The sequence below is a fragment of the Pangasianodon hypophthalmus genome, chromosome 23 (assembly GCF_027358585.1).
Source record: "Pangasianodon hypophthalmus isolate fPanHyp1 chromosome 23, fPanHyp1.pri, whole genome shotgun sequence".
NCBI lineage: Eukaryota > Metazoa > Chordata > Actinopteri > Siluriformes > Pangasiidae > Pangasianodon > Pangasianodon hypophthalmus.
This window is the reverse complement of record NC_069732.1, coordinates 2,359,164-2,377,182: the sequence shown is the minus strand read 5'-3', so window position 1 is coordinate 2,377,182 and position 18,019 is coordinate 2,359,164. Positions and strand designations below refer to the sequence as shown.

At 37.6% G+C, this 18,019-nt stretch overlaps 1 protein-coding gene across 1 annotated transcript; it reads left to right on the top strand.

The window, feature by feature from the left end:
* Positions 1-170: 170 nt before the first annotated feature.
* On the top strand, positions 171-17,598 carry LOC113546227 (NLR family CARD domain-containing protein 3-like). Its single transcript, XM_053228309.1, has 10 exons — positions 171-475; positions 3,133-3,234; positions 3,592-3,708; positions 5,038-5,139; positions 5,503-5,619; positions 10,593-10,646; positions 10,825-12,609; positions 14,528-14,701; positions 16,019-16,192; positions 17,391-17,598. The coding sequence occupies exons 2-10, from the start codon at positions 3,170-3,172 to the stop codon at positions 17,566-17,568; spliced, it is 2,766 nt and encodes a 921-aa protein (XP_053084284.1). The 5' UTR covers positions 171-475; positions 3,133-3,169; the 3' UTR covers positions 17,569-17,598.
* The last annotated feature ends 421 nt before the right edge of the window (positions 17,599-18,019 follow it).

The window sequence follows — 18,019 nt, the reverse complement described above, 5'->3', positions numbered from 1 at the left end:
ATGAAAACCTTCTGCTCCTTTAACTGAACCTCTTCAGTGTTATTTAACAATAATTTATTTAATTGAAACAACATTTTTTACTCTTTTTTTTCTTGAATAGCTTTTTGAAGTCTACAGCTAAATTGTGAAAGTGAAAGTGTTTCTTATTTTCGACGCCATTTTAACGAGCTACTGCTGTTTAGTAACGCTCTCTCTCTCTCTCTCTCTCTCTCTTTTCCAAAAAAAACTTTTTAGGCAAGAAGAATGGATTTAAGAACATTATGAGAAATGAACTTGTCCTTGAGTTAAACTGCTGTGGTAAAAGTTGTATCTTGAACAGGGAGGGAGGATCAGGGGAAGAAAGGGAGGAGAGAGTCACCTGAAACTCCATGTTATACTGGAACTGATTTCTCTCTCACAGGAAAATAAGAGGAAAATGAAATAAACTCTGACAGTGATTACTGCCAGTGGCCCCAAACGGATACCTGTAGCAAAGGTAGGATCAGGATTTTATAACGCTAAATACATCACAACGTGGTGAACTAGGAACTTTTATTTTTAAAAATGTACATTTTGCACGGTTTTTACGATGTTCTGTTCTGTTCTGTTCACACACACACACACACCTCGGCCGGCGCGCGACACTCACAAGTCGTTCATGTTGCAGGTTGTATCTTTTACTATTATTATTATTATTATTATTATTATTAAGCAGTTGTATTAAAGACCAGGGTTGTAAACAGAACATATGCCAAGGGATAATAACTAAGGGTTCATTCATAGCCAAACATAATAAAGTGCCAAAGCAAAATATTTAACCAGATAAAAGAAAAACAAAGAGAGAAATTAAGGAAAACTGGTACATAAATCGCTTACCCACAACACCCATGCCCTCCAAATATACATGAATAAAGAAGAAAAAAATATACAGAAACACCAAAATGTGAACATACAGAGTTTTAATGGCTTTTTTATTACCAGAGGTGGACAAAGTTTTAATATAGATCCCAATATCTCTTTTTAATACCTAACATTTATGGATAAAATACTTGGCAAGTAAAATAATTAATTTGCATAGAAAATATTCATTTTCATATTGCTTTTTGAAAGTGACAAACCCAAACAAAACATTCTTAAAATAAAGCTTGAAGTCCTTATATATGAAGTACAGAATGAACTGATAAATGTCCTGTCAAAGAACCAAAAGAGATGGAAAAGAGTCTCTGGCTGTAAATCACAAAAGTACAATTCACATCCATATTCAATTTAAGCAGTGAATAAGTTTAAAAGAAATCTCTTTGACCTTATTTAACAACAGATACTTATTAGGAAGAGTCCAAACCCTCTTCCACAAAATATTTTTCACTGACCTGTTCCATTTTGGAATTACATGTTGAATAGAGACACAGTCATTTTAATATATATTTGATATTTCTGTTATTGTTTTGATGTGAACAATTTAAAACATATTCTCCCTACATGTGTATCAGTTGGGTCTGGAAGAATTTCATCTGAACTTAACAGAACTTTGTTATAATCTTTAACCAGCATAATGACACTGTCAGGGATAGCATCGAATACAGTAGCAAACTGTTTGGGAGTAACAGCAATATTATAGTGAGAGAAATTTTTGGTATGTAAATAAGTGACGATCCTTATAGATTAACTGCGATGTAATGTGTGTGTTGAGTCCCAGCACAGTAGCTTATAACAATCCCATGTTAAATGTCCAAATCATGTTTGTATTTTCCAGTGCCTGTGTATGTTAATTAAAATTGAAGAAATAACTAAAGTTGTCGAGGTTGTGTGCATATTGTTGTTCAGTCTAACCCAGGTAAAGAGACCAGACTCGCCATTACTCAGCTGTGTCTCCATGAAGAGTGATGCTTGTCTGTGTATCAGATTTCCAGTATTTTTGTAGTATACTCAGGGAGGGAATCTTTGAACATGTAATACTGAAGTGTGATTGCATCATAAAAAATAACCTGTCCAAATGTAGTCCAGGTAGTAGTAATGGGGGAGTGAAAAAAATGTTGTACCACGTGCACCATAATTGAGCCAATCATTTGGCTGTCAATCAAATGTCAGCTTGCATACCCCTTCCCTTGGGTTGTCCTTAAAAATAACCCAACTACTAACCCAACTGTTTCTATAGCACCTTCTCAAAGTTGGGTTATTTTTTAACTGGGTGTGTTTCTCTACCTAGCCTAAAAAATATGTAACTGTTGAATTATATTGTCAATTATTATTATTATTATTGTTATTATTATTATTGTTATTATTATTGGCATATAAATATCTTTTAAAGAGCTACTTTTTCCCGTGCAATTTGTTGTCACACACGTGTGTAATTCTGTACTAGACTGCACAGAGACTGCATGGGGCAGCAGTAAGGAGTGCAGTGGTGTGTTAAAAACATCAGTAATTTAGCTATAAATATAACTATGAGCTTATATGGTCTGTTTATGAGTATTAATGAAGTGAACATTAATGACCTGAAATCAGTCAACCCCTCAGGATATATATTGCTAACTTTATTTTTAAGGAAAGCAGCAGGATATCAAATCAGCAAGTTCTGTCCATTACAAGCTAGGCCAATAAAATTTAAAATGCCGTCAAGAGACAGAATATCTAAACCATCATGGGTTGCTACCAAATTAATCCAAAAATGGAACAAATAACACAACTAAACTACCCACTATGTGTGACCCAGTGGTTGGGATAAAAGAACACCCCAACATTTGTACAGTGTATATTGAAAATGAATGGTGGCCTGACACTTTGTCGTTCACTAGTGTGAACGCAGCTTTAACTCATGTCAGATATTTACTCAGCACTCTATGGAATGGAAACAGCTCTAGTGATAATGCATAAAAGCAAATGAAAAACAATGAACTTACTATTATGTATCAGTAAAATAGCTACCTAATAATAAGAATTGTAGGAAAGGCCACTGCAGAGCAAATGCACCATTAAGCACTGGATGAAACCATAAGCTGTTAACAGCTCCAAGAAGGTTGATGGCAAAAAAGTGGTGGAAAATTGGTGGAGTCTTGGCTGATACACAGAATGCAGTATGTTTGTGTTTTCTGGTGTCTGTAAATGTACATGAGTAACTAAAATAAAGAAAGTTGCTTATGTGGTGTTGTCCAGTGTTCTCCAGATTACGACTTCTGGCTCTCCACTACCCATGCAGAGTGATGCATCCATGGATCCTCTTCCATTCAAAGAAGGAGACCCCTCATCTGGACACAGGTAAGAGCTTCTGTATAAACAAATATCTGTGTGGAAATCAGGTTACACAGTCTTTGTATTTGAGAAATTCATTTCAGTGCACTGACTTGTTGATACAATGTTCTGCTTTAAATGTAATTTGTGCTACAAGCAATTACAATGGATATGCAAAATGTAGAAACTATTTAGAGTCAGAGGTGAGCAAAAAGAACAGGAATTTAATGAAAGTTTGTTCAGTCCCAGCACAGTAGCTTATAACAATCCCATGTTAAATGTTAAATGTCCAAATCATGTTTGTATTTTCCAGTGCCTGTGTAAGTTAATGAAAATTGAAGAAATAACTAAAGTTGTTGATGTTGTTTGCATGTTGCTTTTCAGTTTAACCCAGGTAAAGAGACCAGACTCGCCATTACTCAGCTGTGTCTCCATGAAGAGTGATGCGTCTATGGATTTTCCTCTTACATTCAAAGGTGGAGACCCCTCATCTGGTAACAGGTAATAATGCCTAAACTCTCTGGGCTTTGTTTTTATGAGTAAATCAGTTTAGGAAAAGTGCAAAGCTTGTCTGTGTGTCAGATTTCCAGTATTTTTGTAGTATACTCAGGGAGGGAATCTTTGAACATGTAATAGTGAAGTGTGATTGCATCATAAAAAATAACCTGTCCAAATGTAGTCCAGGTAGTTGTAATGGGGGACTGAAAAAAATGTTGTACCACATGCACTATATTTGAGCCAATCATTTGGCTGTCAAACAAATGTCAGCTTGCATACCCCTTCCCTTGGGTTGTCCTTAAAAACAACCCAACTACTAACCCAACTGTTTCTATAGCACCTTCTCAAAGTTGGGTTATTTTTTAACTCAGTGCACTGGTTGTGTTTCTCTACCTAGCCTAAAAATTATGCCACTGTTGAATTATATTGTCAATTATTATTATTATTATCATTATTGTTATTATTGGCATTTAAATATCTTTTAAAGAGATACTTTTTTCCCTGCAATTAGTAGTCACACACGTGTGTACTTCTGTACTACACTGCACAGAGACTGCATGGGGCAGCAGTAAGGAGTGCAGTGGTGTGTTAAAAACATCAGTAATTTAGCTATAAATATAACTATGAGCTTATATGGTCTGTTTATGAGTATTAATGAAGTGAACATTAATGACCTGAAATCATTCAACCCCTGAGGATATACATTGCTAACTTTATCTTTAAGGAAAGCAGCAGGATATCAAATCAGCAAGTTCCGTCCGTTACAAGCTAGACCAATAAAATTTTAAATGCCATCAAGAGACAGAATATCTAAACCATCATGGGTTGTTACCAAATTAATCCAAAAATGGAACAAATAACTCAACTAAACTACCCACTATGTGTGACCCAGTGGTTGGGATAAAAGAACAGCCCAACGTTTTTACAGTGTATATTGAAAATGAATGGTGGCCTGACACTTTGTCATTCACTAGTGTGAACGCAGCTTTAAATCATGTCAGATATTTACTCAGCACTCTATGGAATGGAAACAGCTCTAGTGATAATGCATAAAGGCAAATGAAAGACAATTAACTTACTATTATGTATCAGTAAAATAGCTACCTAATAATAAGAATTGTTGAAAAGGCCACTGCAGAGCAAATGCACCATTAAGCACTGGATGAAACCATAAGCTGTTCACAGCTCCAAGAAGGTTGATGGCAAAAAAGTGGTGGAAAATTGGTGGAGTCTTGGCTGATACACAGAATGCAGTATGTTTGTGTTTTCTGGTGTCTGTAACTGTATATGAGTAAATAAAATAAAGAAAGTTGCTTATGTGTTGTTTTCCAGTGTTCTCCAGATTACGACTTCTGGCTCTCCACTACCCATGCAGAGTGATGCATCCATGGATCCTCTTCTATTCAAAGAAGGAGACCCCTCATCTGGACACAGGTAAGAGCTTCTGTATAACAAATATCTGTGTGGAAATCAGGTTTCACAGTCTGTGTATTTAAGAAATTCATTTCAGTGCACTGACTTGTTGATACAATATTCTGCTTTAAATGTAATTTGTGCTGTAAGCAGTTACAATGGATGTGCAAAATGTAGAAACTATTTAGAGTCAGAGGTGAGCAAAAAGAACAGGAATTTAATGAAAGTGCGATGTAATGAGTGTGTTCAGTCCCAGCACAGTAGCTTATAACAATCCCATGTTAAATGTCCAAATCATGTTTGTATTTTCCAGTGCCTGTGTAAGTTAATGAAAATTGAAGAAATAACTAAAGTTGTTGAGGTTGTGTGCATATTGTTGTTCAGTCTAACCCAGGTAAAGAGACCAGACTCGCCATTACTCAGCTGTGTCTCCATGAAGAGTGATGTGTCTATGGATGTTCCTCTTAGATTCAAAGGGGGAAACCCCTCATCTGGTAACAGGTAATAATGCCTAAACTCTCTGGACTCGTTTTTATGAGTAAATCAGTTTAGCAAAAGTGCAAAGTCTGTGTGTCAGATTTCCAGTATTTTTATGTGATATTCATCTGTGCAATATTTTTATCCTGTGCAATATTTTTATAAATTTTATATAATTTTATATAATTTTATTTCTTTTATTATTCCTAAGGGTGCATATATAGTTATAGCTTTAATTTTTCTTTCTTCCTTCCTTTTCTCTCTTCCTGCACTTTAACTGTCTATGAGCTGCTGTGATAAGTGAATTTCCCCACTGGGGGATCAATAAAGTTTATCTTATCTTATCTTATCTTTTGTAGTATACTCAGGGAGGGAATCTTTGAACATGTAATAGTGAAGTGTTATTGCATCAAAAAAAAATAACCTGTCCAGATGTAGTCCAGGTAGTAGTAATGGGGGAGTGAAAAAAATGTTGTACCACGTGCACCATAATTGAGCCAATCATTTGGCTGTCAATCAAATGTCAGCTCGCATGCCCATTCCCCTTCACGCTGTCCCTTCCCTGTGTCATGCAGATACTCTATAAAAAATGTTGGGTTAAAAACAACCCAACTGCTAACCCAACTGTTTCTATAGCACCTTCTCAAAGTTGGGTTATTTTTTAACTCAGTGCATTGGGTGTGTTTCTCTATCTAGCCTAAAAATTATGCAACTGTTGTATTTTCCAGTGCCTGTGTATGTTAATGAAAATGGGTCAACATTATTTGCATATTGTTTTCAGTCTAACCCAGGTAAAGAGACCAGACTCGCAATTACTCAGCTGTGTCTCCATGAAGAGTGATGCATCTATGGATTTTCCTCTTGCATTCAATAAATCTTTCTCTTCCAAATCTGTCTTATTAAATTTTCTAACATGTGAGAGTTAAGTGTTATTGCATCAGAAAGTATAACAGCCAGTTAAATAGTGAAATGTAATGTAATTACATGTAATAGCATTTCAGCAGTGGGAGGGGATGGGCATAACTTATTTATAGACTCTGGATTTGTTGGGAGGATGGAGGGTATAGATGATTCTGTGCATTTTGTCATTTTGTAGAACATGATATTTTTGTAGAATTGCTACATCAAGCTACACCAAGGGGAAATAAGTATATGAACACTTTTGTTTTAATTTTTTAATATCAATACATATATCCACTTCAAATGTACAGACACAATGTATTTTGACTTTGTACTTGTAAATATAAAAAAGTTCATTCAGAAGAAAAAAGGACTGAAAAACAAAATTAATAGACAAAAAGTATTCAGACACTATATTAAATATACTGTATTAAAGTAGATCTATGGACTGAAAGTACATTAAATGAGAAAAACAGAAGTGTGTGAAACGTATTTCCCCTCACTGTATGTAAGCTTGTGACCTTTTTATAATAGAGAATTAAGCTAAGACATTTGATCTGGGAGTTTGTGATAAAGATCAGATCACTGTGTGGGTGCATTTGTTTACATTGCATAAGCAACTGGGAAATACTGTAATACAATCACAAAATTTTCTGCAAAACATCTACCAAAGTAATTAATTTGCATTTACATTTACAGTTTTTAGCAGATGCTCTTGTCTAAAGTGACTTGCACATTACACAGTACTGTAGTGACATTTTCTAAGTGCAACAGGAGCTGCAGCTGGCTACAAAAAAGAAATACAGTTTAATTAAACACTTTTTTTATTTTTTACAAAGTACAGTGGGGTCCAAAAGTCTGAGAGCACTAGTGATAATGCTTTTATTTGTCATTCTTTTCTAATTTAATACAACAATTTTCATTACAGATTATATTGTTGAGAACAACTTGAGTGAAAAGTAGAATCTTTGAGATATTTGCATGAATGTCAGAGTTTCTTAGTATTTGGTTCATCAGGTTTTTACTTTAATGACAGCTTGCACTCGAGCTGGCATGGACTCCACAAGTTTGTGGAAATCCTCATAATCCATTTTAGATCAAATCCATTGGAGTGTCGTCTGAACACACGCTTCAGTAGAAGACATTAGACATGAGGAAATTCGGACCTTTTGTACAAAGCAGTTAACATGGTCACTATCACACATTTGCTTATATTTAAATAGGGACCTAGAAATAGTGCAAATTCTTAAATATTAAATATTCAAGATATTGACCTTTATTTTCTTTATTTTAAATATATCACAATTCTAAAACCTCCTGTTTATTTCCAATTTTAAATGAAGAAAATAAATCCCAGATTTTCAATGCGGTCTCAGACTTTTAGAGCCCACTGTAGCTTATTCTGTACACATTAGTCTTTTATTAGGATAAAGCCAATAAGGTAATCAAATAGCATATCAACCATGCTAATGCCCTCCACAATGTTTACTCATTCAGACATGAGAGATTTTATTGAATACAAATAGATACATTTATTGACACATTTATCTCTTTATCACTTACGTTAACTCTTTAGTCATGAGCTTTTTGACAGCTCTGTGGTTGACCATTTCCAGCAGCATTTACACTGCAGCTTGTACTTACCATGTACTTGTGGTTCTGTGCTACCTTTGGAGGATATATTCCCTATACTGGGTCTCACACTCGCATGTGACAGTGATTAGGCCATTACTGAGTCACTCTTCTTCCAGTAGGTGTTTCCAGAGGTCTAATTACCATATATTTGCCCACTCTCTTCTAGGGAGCCATACCCATTACGCTGGCCATACATCCACTCAGTTCTTCAGAGCTTTTCCACATTTGCATTTTATGCTGCCACTTGGGTTCTTTTCCCACTAGATTCAAGCAAACAGCAGTCTCCTACTAGTAATACCTGATAGATAGGGCCCACTTTGGTTCACTGGGTGAAGCAGTATAGACACCTTCTGGTCCAAAGCCGGGAAGTGGGAGTACCCTGTTGGCAAATCACTCAGCATTGTGTTGGTTTAGTAATCAGTTAGTGCAGCAGGGAAAATGTCTTGATAATTTTTTTTTTCTTCGGAGGATGGCCGTTTTTTCTGCTGTGGGGAACCACTTAGGTTGTTGTTTGAAGGTAGCTGAAACTTGCTGGTTTCCTGGATTTCCCTCTCCTGCTTTATTTCCTGATCCATTCACCCAGTGTCAACAGTTCACTTTTGTGTGTCTGGGATGTGCCCCCTCATCTATAACAGGCTAGGCTAGTTACATTTACATCAGCAACTGCTGCCACAGCCTTTATTTGATGGTTCTGTATTTCCCAATCCATCGACATGGTGTGGAACCAACTCTAAGTAATTGTGGCCACGGTTTTCCCAAGTTTGATGAAATGGCCGATAAACCCTCTCCTCACTTGAGTCAGGAAGATAGTGTTGGTGTTCGAATCAATCATTTTACTGCAAGCAAGCATTTTACTGCATAAACCTGCTCTCATGAAGAGGTTTGTAACGAGGAGTCAACAGAATGGGGATCCATTAGCAGCGTTTTAATAAAAGGCAGACACAGTCGTACAGGCGTGGTCGGGCAACAGCGAAACAGGGTAATCAGAGGCTAAACAAAGGCAGAGTGATCAAACAGGCGGATGGTCAGGGCAGGCAGCAAAGAATCCAGAAACGAGAAGAAACAGTCCAAGGTCAAACACGGTAATCCAACAAAGAAGATATAAACGCTCAGAAATGTCAGCCGGGGCAAAACAAGACTTCGCAATGAGTGAGCGAGAGGCGGAGGCTTAAGTAGTCCCGGTAATAGGCTGCAGGTGAGCTCGTAATCAGTGCTGGGTGCGGGGAGATGGGAAATGTAGTTTCGAGGGGAAAGTCAATACTCGGGTGATGGTGACCTCTGGTGACGATCAGGGGGAACCACAGAGGCCGGATTCGTTACAAGGTTCATGAAAAGACAAATACAGCTTCTAGTGTCTGGATTATAATTACTTGCACACATCATAAATCATATTACTTTATAAATATAAAATGAACCTACCAAGGTCAAAGAAAAATTAAAGACTTATTATAATGATATAATTATTATAATTATAACAGCTGGTCAGGATGCTCTCTATTGTCCCTCTGTAAAATGTGGGATCAGACCTTTAGAGGTGCTCAACCCCTAATGAGTGTGATAAACAAGCAACGCATCAAGGGTGATCTCTAAAACTAGCAAATCAACAATTAAACAAAAATAGGTTTTAAAATGGGAATGAATATGTCAACTGCCAAGCAAAGGTTGTAAAAAATGCTTTCTGAAAAGTTACCAGTACCATGGACAAAGCCTGCCCTGTATTTGTTGTTGTTGTTTTTTTTTTTTTAACCAATTTGATTTTCCAATCATGGTCTTTTCAAACGTATTGATAAATAAGTATTCAACCATGTGACTAGAAAGACACCCAAATTCTGTGTAAACAGTCGTTGAGCCATAAAGCTATTACTTCTTTGACAAGTTAAGTTATTATGCAAAATAAACTGAATACATGAAAAATAAAAAGACAGTCTTCATAAACTACAGGTATAATTGCAGGTAAATTAGGTTTAACCTCTTTGTTTCAATTTTGGCTGAAGTTACCCCCACCCCATCTTACCCCAAGCAACAATTTCTCCAAAAACACGACACAGAGAAGAAACCGGACAAAACCAGATCTCATGTATGATGACTGTAAAGTTATTAACAACATATTTCCACTTTTTGTGAGAGACGTCCGGTTTGATTTTGCACTTGCTGTGAAATGTAGTAAAGTAACAAATGTACTGTGAGTTACTGAGCTATGAGTGTTGCTATTTGACTATGCAAACTACTGTTATGAACAGACATAGCTAATGTTAGCTTGCTAGCTAGCTAGTCTCAGGGTTATATCAGAACACAAACAACTCCTGAAATAACTTTGTCCTTGTCTGCATCAGCTGCCTGTTAGGGTCCCCACTGGGCTATCATAATGATTCATTATCAGGTTTCAGGTATAACAATTTTTGTTATGTATCTTAATACAGTGGAGAAAATATGTACAGCATTTCACTTTGGGTTGCCCACAGTGTCCTGCAGGGGGATGGAAACAGAAGGGAACAGAAGATCATCACAGATCCAGGGTAAGATCAGGAACATGACAATGATAATGCTTTTTTTCCCCATTAATTTTCTCCTATCCTAATCAAACAGTATTTCTAAAGATTGATTAGATTCTCCAGAACATGCACCATACTTTAGACTGAAATAAGAGGTTGTACTTGATGTCTCAAAGTTCTTTCTCACATCTCCATATCACAGTTGTGAATCTTCATCTGCTGTAACTGCAGTTCAGGAGAAATGCAAATTCATTCTGATGAAGAAGTTTCAGCATGTGAACGAGGTGATAACAAACCAGGGAAACCCAACACTTCTCAATGAGATCTACACAGAGCTCTACATCACAGAAGGAGACAGTGGAAAAGTCAATAATGAACATGAGGTGAGACAGATCGAGGCAGCATCCAGGAGAGCAGCAACAGAGGAAACACCAATCAAATGCAATGACATCTTTAAGCCCTTATCTGAAGAAGACAAACCCATCAGGAGTGTTCTGACAAGGGGAGTCGCTGGCATTGGAAAAACAGTCTCTGTGCAGAAATTCATTCTAGACTGGGCTGAAGGGAAAACAAATCAGGACATTCATCTCATATTTCCACTTCCTTTCAGAGAGCTCAATTTGATGAAGGATCAAAAACTGAGTCTGATTAAGCTCCTTCATTTCTTTTTTAAGGAGATAAAAGAAACAAACATTTACAGCCTGCACAAAGTTCTGTTCATTTTTGATGGTTTGGATGAGTGTCGTTTTCCTCTGGATTTCCAGAACACAGTGAGATTGTACGATGTAACTGAATCAGCTTCAGTGCATGTGCTGCTGATAAACCTGATCAAAGGGAATCTGCTTCCCTCTGCTCTCATCTGGATCACCTCCCGACCAGCAGCAGCTGATCAAATCCCCTCTGAGTGGTTTAATCGAGTCACAGAGGTACGAGGGTTCAATGACCCACAGAAGGAGGAATATTTCAGGAAGAGAATCAGTGATCAGAGCCTGAGCAGCAGAATCATCACACACCTGAAGTCATTAAGAAGCCTCTACATCATGTGCCACATCCCAGTCTTCTGCTGGATTTCAGCCACTGTTCTAGAGAGAATATTGGAGGAAGCAGAGAGTGGAGAGATCCCCAAGACTCTGACTCAAATGTACACACACTTCCTCATCATTCAGACAAACATCATAAAGAAAAAGTACACAAAGAACCAAGAGGCAGATAAAGAAATGGTTCTGAAACTGGGTAAACTGGCTTTTCAGCAGCTGAAGAAAGGCAACCTGATCTTCTATGAGGAAGACCTGATGGAGTGTGGCATTGATGTGACAGAAGCCTCAGTGTATTCAGGTGTGTGTACACAGATCTTCAGAGAGGAGTTTGGGCTTCACCAGAGTAAAGTGTACTGCTTTGTTCATCTGAGCATTCAGGAGCACCTCGCAGCTCTATATGTGCACCTGATATTCATGAATGAAAAGAGAAATGTTCTTAAAAAGTCAATATTGCCAATATTGAGGCTGAAATTTAAAATCCCAGATGTACACAAGAGTGCTATAGATCAGGCTTTACAGAGTGAAAATGGACATCTGGATCTTTTCCTTCGCTTTCTTCTGGGTCTCTCCCTGGAGTCTAATCAGATCCTCCTACAAACCATAGTGACAAAGAGGGGAAGTAGCTCCCACAGTTACCAGGAAACAGTTTATTACATCAAGGAGAAGATCAGAGAGAATTCCTCAACAGAGAAATCCATCAATCTGTTCCACTGTCTGTATGAACTGGATGATCATTCTCTAGTTGAGGAAATCCAACACTATTTGCAATCTGGAAATTTACAACAAACTGAACTTTCACCTTCTCAGTGGTCAGCTGTGGTGTTTGTGTTACTGACATCAGTGCAGGAGCAGGATGCTTTTGTTCTTAATAAATATACCAACAAACGCTATTCATCAGATGAGGTTCTCCTGAAGCTTCTGCCTGTGGTTGCAGCATCCAGAAAAGCTGAGTAAGTAATACTGAATGTAACTTTTACACTGTTACAACATTCAGGATTCAAGAACTTTGTTGGACCTCATAAGATAAGTATTCAACATAAGAGTTGTATGTACAGTATACCTGCAAAAGTATGTGTACCCCTGACCATCACTCCCATATGTGCTTGCTGAACATCCCATTCCAGATTTATTCCCCTTTGCTGTTATAATGACCTACACACTCCAGGAAAGGCTTTCTAATAGATTTTGGAGCGTGGCTGTGGGGATTTGTGTTCATTCAGCCACAAGAGTCAGGCACTGAGGTCAGGTAGTGATGTTGGGTGAGGAGGTCTGGGGTGCAGTCAGTGTTCCAGTTCATCCCAAAGGTGTTCGGTGGGTTGAGGTCAGGGCTCTCTGCAGGACACTCGAGTTCTTCCACTCCAACCTTAACACACCATGTCTTCATGGAGCTCGCTTTGCACAGGGACATTCTCATGCTGGAACAGGTTTGGGCCTCTTAGTTCCAGTGAAGGGAAAGTGTAATGCTACAGCATACAAAAACATTCTATACAACTGTATGCTTTCATGTTTGTGGCAACAGTTTGGGGCAGAACCACATATGGGTGTCTAGGTCAGGTATCCACATACTTTTGGCCATATACTGTATATTGTATATGAAATAAAATATGATATTATAGGAGAATAGTGGAAAAAGGTGTTGTGATACAGACCAACATGAAGCAGAGTTACTGTAATAATCTGTAATTGATTATTTTACTATAACTGTAAAATATATTATTCCTCTGACTCCAAAGTAATCTGTTCATCAAACACGTTCCTCTTAACACTCACATTATAGCTGCACCAAATTTCAACAATTGCGCACATTTTAAAAAAAGAAAAAAAACTTTTTGTGTGCAGTGTAGATCATACAAATGCATGGTAAGCTGTTACTATAGAAAATATAACATTATTGTTATTAAAGATAACAAGTGCATTAATATAAGTTTGTGATTTCAGCTGCACTACTGTCAAAGCTGTTGTTATAGTACATTATACAGTTCGTTCCAGTTAGTTCAATTAATTTGACTGAATGAGTGGCGTTTGAAGAGAGTTTATATTTTGACTTAAAATATGAAACCTAATCAGATAAAGATGAAAAGGAAGAAGGGAAGCCAATTTCACTCGGACAAGCCTACGGCCGAATCACAGCAGTGCCAATATTCAGTATGTTGTTCCTCTTTCAGCTGCTCCCGTGGATCATTGTGGATCATTGGTCCACGTATTTGATTTGGCACAGTTTTTACACTGAATCCCCTTCCTGACACAGCCCTCCCCAGTTTTATCTGGGCTTGGGACTGGCACTGAGAGTGCACTGTTGCACGCAACACAAGTGGGTGAGGTTGGTTCCCTGGCCGGGATGCGAACCCGGGCTGCAGCGGTGAGAGCACTGTGGCCTAACCACGAGTTCTCCAGGGACCCCGTGCCAAGATTCAGTATAACAGCACAAATTAAGAGACAACTATTATGTTGTGCCATTAAACCACCAAAGTAGCTCACTTGAAGTTAATAAGACAAAAACCACAAAGCATATTACGAGAAACCAGAAGGTGCAAAGTTCTTTATTGTGAAGACTCTCCCATGGTGAAAAACTTACTGAATATTAGAAAGTGCTGACACTGGAGACTCCTTCCATAAATCTGACATAAACGTCACCATACATAAATCTATACCATACCAACATTATGCAGTTTTCTCTTTTAATGAATTTTCTTTTATAAGAACATTTTTTAAATTTATTTCATGATGATACAGTATGATGTACCACTTGTATAGCGTGGTTGTACATTCCATATTTTAGCATATTTATTCACATTGTAGCATATTTGTACATCTCATGTTTGATATTCTGCACTGGTATTGCATCATGTATTTTGTTCTTTATGTTAGGTTGAATAATTGTGGCCTAAATGAGAAAAGTTGTGCAGCTTTGGCCTCAGTGCTCATCTCTGAATCCTCCAATCTGAGAGAACTGGATCTGTCTAGAAGTGAACTCAGAGACTCAGGAGTGAAGCGTCTCTCTGCTGGACTGGAGAATCCTCACTGTAAACTGGAGACACTGAGGTAAGATCATCTCTCTGAGAGTCACATGACCTGCTCCTCAGTAACACACATTCTCTAATAGTGAGACTGAAGCAGAGGTTTTAGGTTCAGCATCAAATATCCTGAGGAGGAAAATCATTTCATTTCATTTCATGACCTGCTCCTCAGTAACACACATTCTCTAATAGTTTCAGTGCACACTGATTAATCTGATTCCTAATTATCTGATCACAATATTAGTTTTGCTTTCCTCATATATTTGTTGTTACTGATCTTTGTTTATCTTTGAACTGGACCTGAAGAGTGGATTTTTGATTAACAGTTTTAATCATGGTATTAAAAATAATCAGGATGACTTTCTCTTGCAGCTTTCTCAGTAATAAAGGAAGCTGAATATAAGCATTGAAATAGGGGAGGGTTCTAAAGACAGAGAAAATTTACTTATTTGTACTGCAATCATTGTTCATCATGGGGTGAAACGTTCAATTTTGTGACCTTCATGTAAAGTGTTCACACACACACACACACATACACACACACGTATTTCCATTAATTTATGTAATAATAAAAAGCTAAATAAAGCTACACCTTCTTAGATCACAGATGTCTTGCTGCAGAGATTACCCAAAAACTTTGAAGTAAAGAGAAAACATGTCGCTTTATGGAATATATGGTTTATTTGCAACACTATGCTGACCATCAGAGAGACAGAGAACAGTGTTAGGCTCATGTCTGCACCATCTCTGCCATCCCATCTGAATGCAAGTTGTTATATTGGATACAGAACAGAGCATTTTGGTGTGAAGTAAACGTTGGGAGATTCAGTGCTGCATGTTGATTGGCCTCAGCCAGTGGGGGAAATGTCTTCAACAAAAGGGTGAATTTTAACAAGCTACAGCTGTGAGATGACACAAGTCAGGTAACATCCTGGCAATTAAACATCCTGCTTTAAAACAGCATTAAGAGAAAACTAGAATTTTATAACTTACAGCCAAACCTTAACCTTAAACTGCAGTTTCTGTAAAAGAATAAATCCTCACTGGAACCAGCTAAATGTCCTCACGAGGTAAAAACTGTCGCAACTTTCTCAAAATATGACTACATGGAGTCGCCCTGAAGACAGAAATACACATGCGCACCCACCCACCCACGCACACACACACACACACACACACACACACAAACCCTCTCAAACTCAAAAATAGAATTTGTTATTTAGTTATTGCTCTCATATAATTCATGATTCATTTCTGAACTCTTTGATGAAAAAGTTCCTGCTGAACTGATCTGTGTGTCCTGAACTGAGAGAGTGAAGAGTGTGTCATTGTCTCTCTGCAGGTTGTGTAATTGTGGTGTCTCAGATGAAGGTTGTGCTGCTCTGACTTCAGCTCTGAGATCAAACCCCTCACACCTGAGAAAACTGGATCTGTCTAAGAATAAACTCAGAGACTCAGGAGTGAAGTGTCTCTCTGCTGGACTGGAAAATCCTCACTGTAAACTGGAGACACTGAGGTAAGATCATCCCTCTGAGAGTCACATGACCTGCTCCTCAGTAACACACATTCTCTAATCATTTCAGTGCACACTGATTAATCTGATTCTTAATTATCTGATCACAATATTAGTTGTGTTTTCTTCATATATTTGATGTTACTGATCTTTGCTTGTCTCAAAACTGGAACTGAAGAGAGGATTTATGAGTAACACACACACACATGGCATTAAAAATAATCAGGACGACTCACTTGCAGCTTTCTCAGTGATTAAAAAAGCTGAAAATAAGCTTTGAAATAGGGGAGGGTTCTAAAGACAGAAAATTTACTCCTTTCTACTGCAATCATTGTTCATCATGGGGTGAAAAGTTCAATTTTGTGAACTTTATGTAGTGTTCTCTCACACACTCTTGTATATCTCTGTGGTGTGTTTCCATTAATTTGTGGATTAACATAGCTAAATAAAGCTACAGCTTGTTAGATTGCAGATTTCTTGCTGCAGAGATTAATCAGGAATTTTGCAGTAAAGATCAGCAACATGTCGCTTAATGGAAAATATAGTTGATTTGGAACACTAAGCTGACCGTCAGAAACAGAGAACAGTGTTAGGCTCATGTCTGCACCATCTCTGCCATCCCATCTGAAAGCAAGTCGTTATATTGGGTACAGAACAGAGCATTTTGGTGTGAAGTAAACGTTGGGAGATTCAGTGCTGGATGTTGATTGGCCTCAGCCAGTGGGGGGAAATGTCTTCAACAAAAGGGCTAATGGTAACAAGCTACAGCTGTGAGATGACACAAGTCAGGTAACATCCTGCCAATTAAACATCCTGCTTTAAAACAGCATTAAGATAAAACCAGAATTTAACAACCTACAGCCAAACCTTAACCTTAAACTGCAGTTTATGGAAAAAATAAATCCTCAGCTAAATGTCCAGCTAAATGTCCTCACGAGGTAAAAAGTGTCACATATTCCTCAAAATATGATATTTGGTCCTTCTGAAGACAGAAATAGATAGACTGACACATACATACACACACACGTCATGTATGCACACATACACCCTCTCAAACTCAATATACAGAATTTGTTATTTATTTACTGCTCTCATAATTAATGATAATTAATTAATGACTCTTTGATGAAAAAGTTCCTGCTGAACTGATCTGTGTGTCCTGAACTGAGAGACTGAAGAGTGTGTCATTGTCTCTCTGCAGGTTGTGTAATTGTGATGTCTCAGATGAAGGGTGTGCTGCTCTGACTTCAGCTCTGAGATCAAACCCCTCACACCTGAGAGAACTGGATCTGTCTGGGAATAAACTCAGAGACTCAGGAGTGAAGCGTCTCTCTGCTGTACTGAAGAATCCTCACTGTAAACTGGAGACACTGAGGTAAGATCATCTCTGAGAGTCACATGACCTGCTCTTCAGTAACACACATTCTGTAATAGTTTCAGTTCACACTGATTAATCTGATTCCTAATTACCTGATCACAATATTAGTTGTGTTTTCTACATATATTTGATGTTACTGATCTTTGCTTGTCTCAGAATTGGAACTGAAGAGACGATTTATGATTAACAGTTTTAATCATGGTATTAAAAATAATCAGGACAACTTTCACTTGTAGTTTTCTCAGTAATAAAGGAAGCTGAAAATAAGCTTTGAAATAGCTTTAAAGACAGAAAATTTACTCATTGGTACTGCAATCATTGTTCGTCATGGGGTTAAATGTTCAATTTCATGACCATTATTTAGAGTGTACAGACTAAGATTCTGTATTTCATAGTGATTAAAGACTGCAGTGACTCTTTGATGAAAAGTTCCTGCTGAACTGATCTGTGTG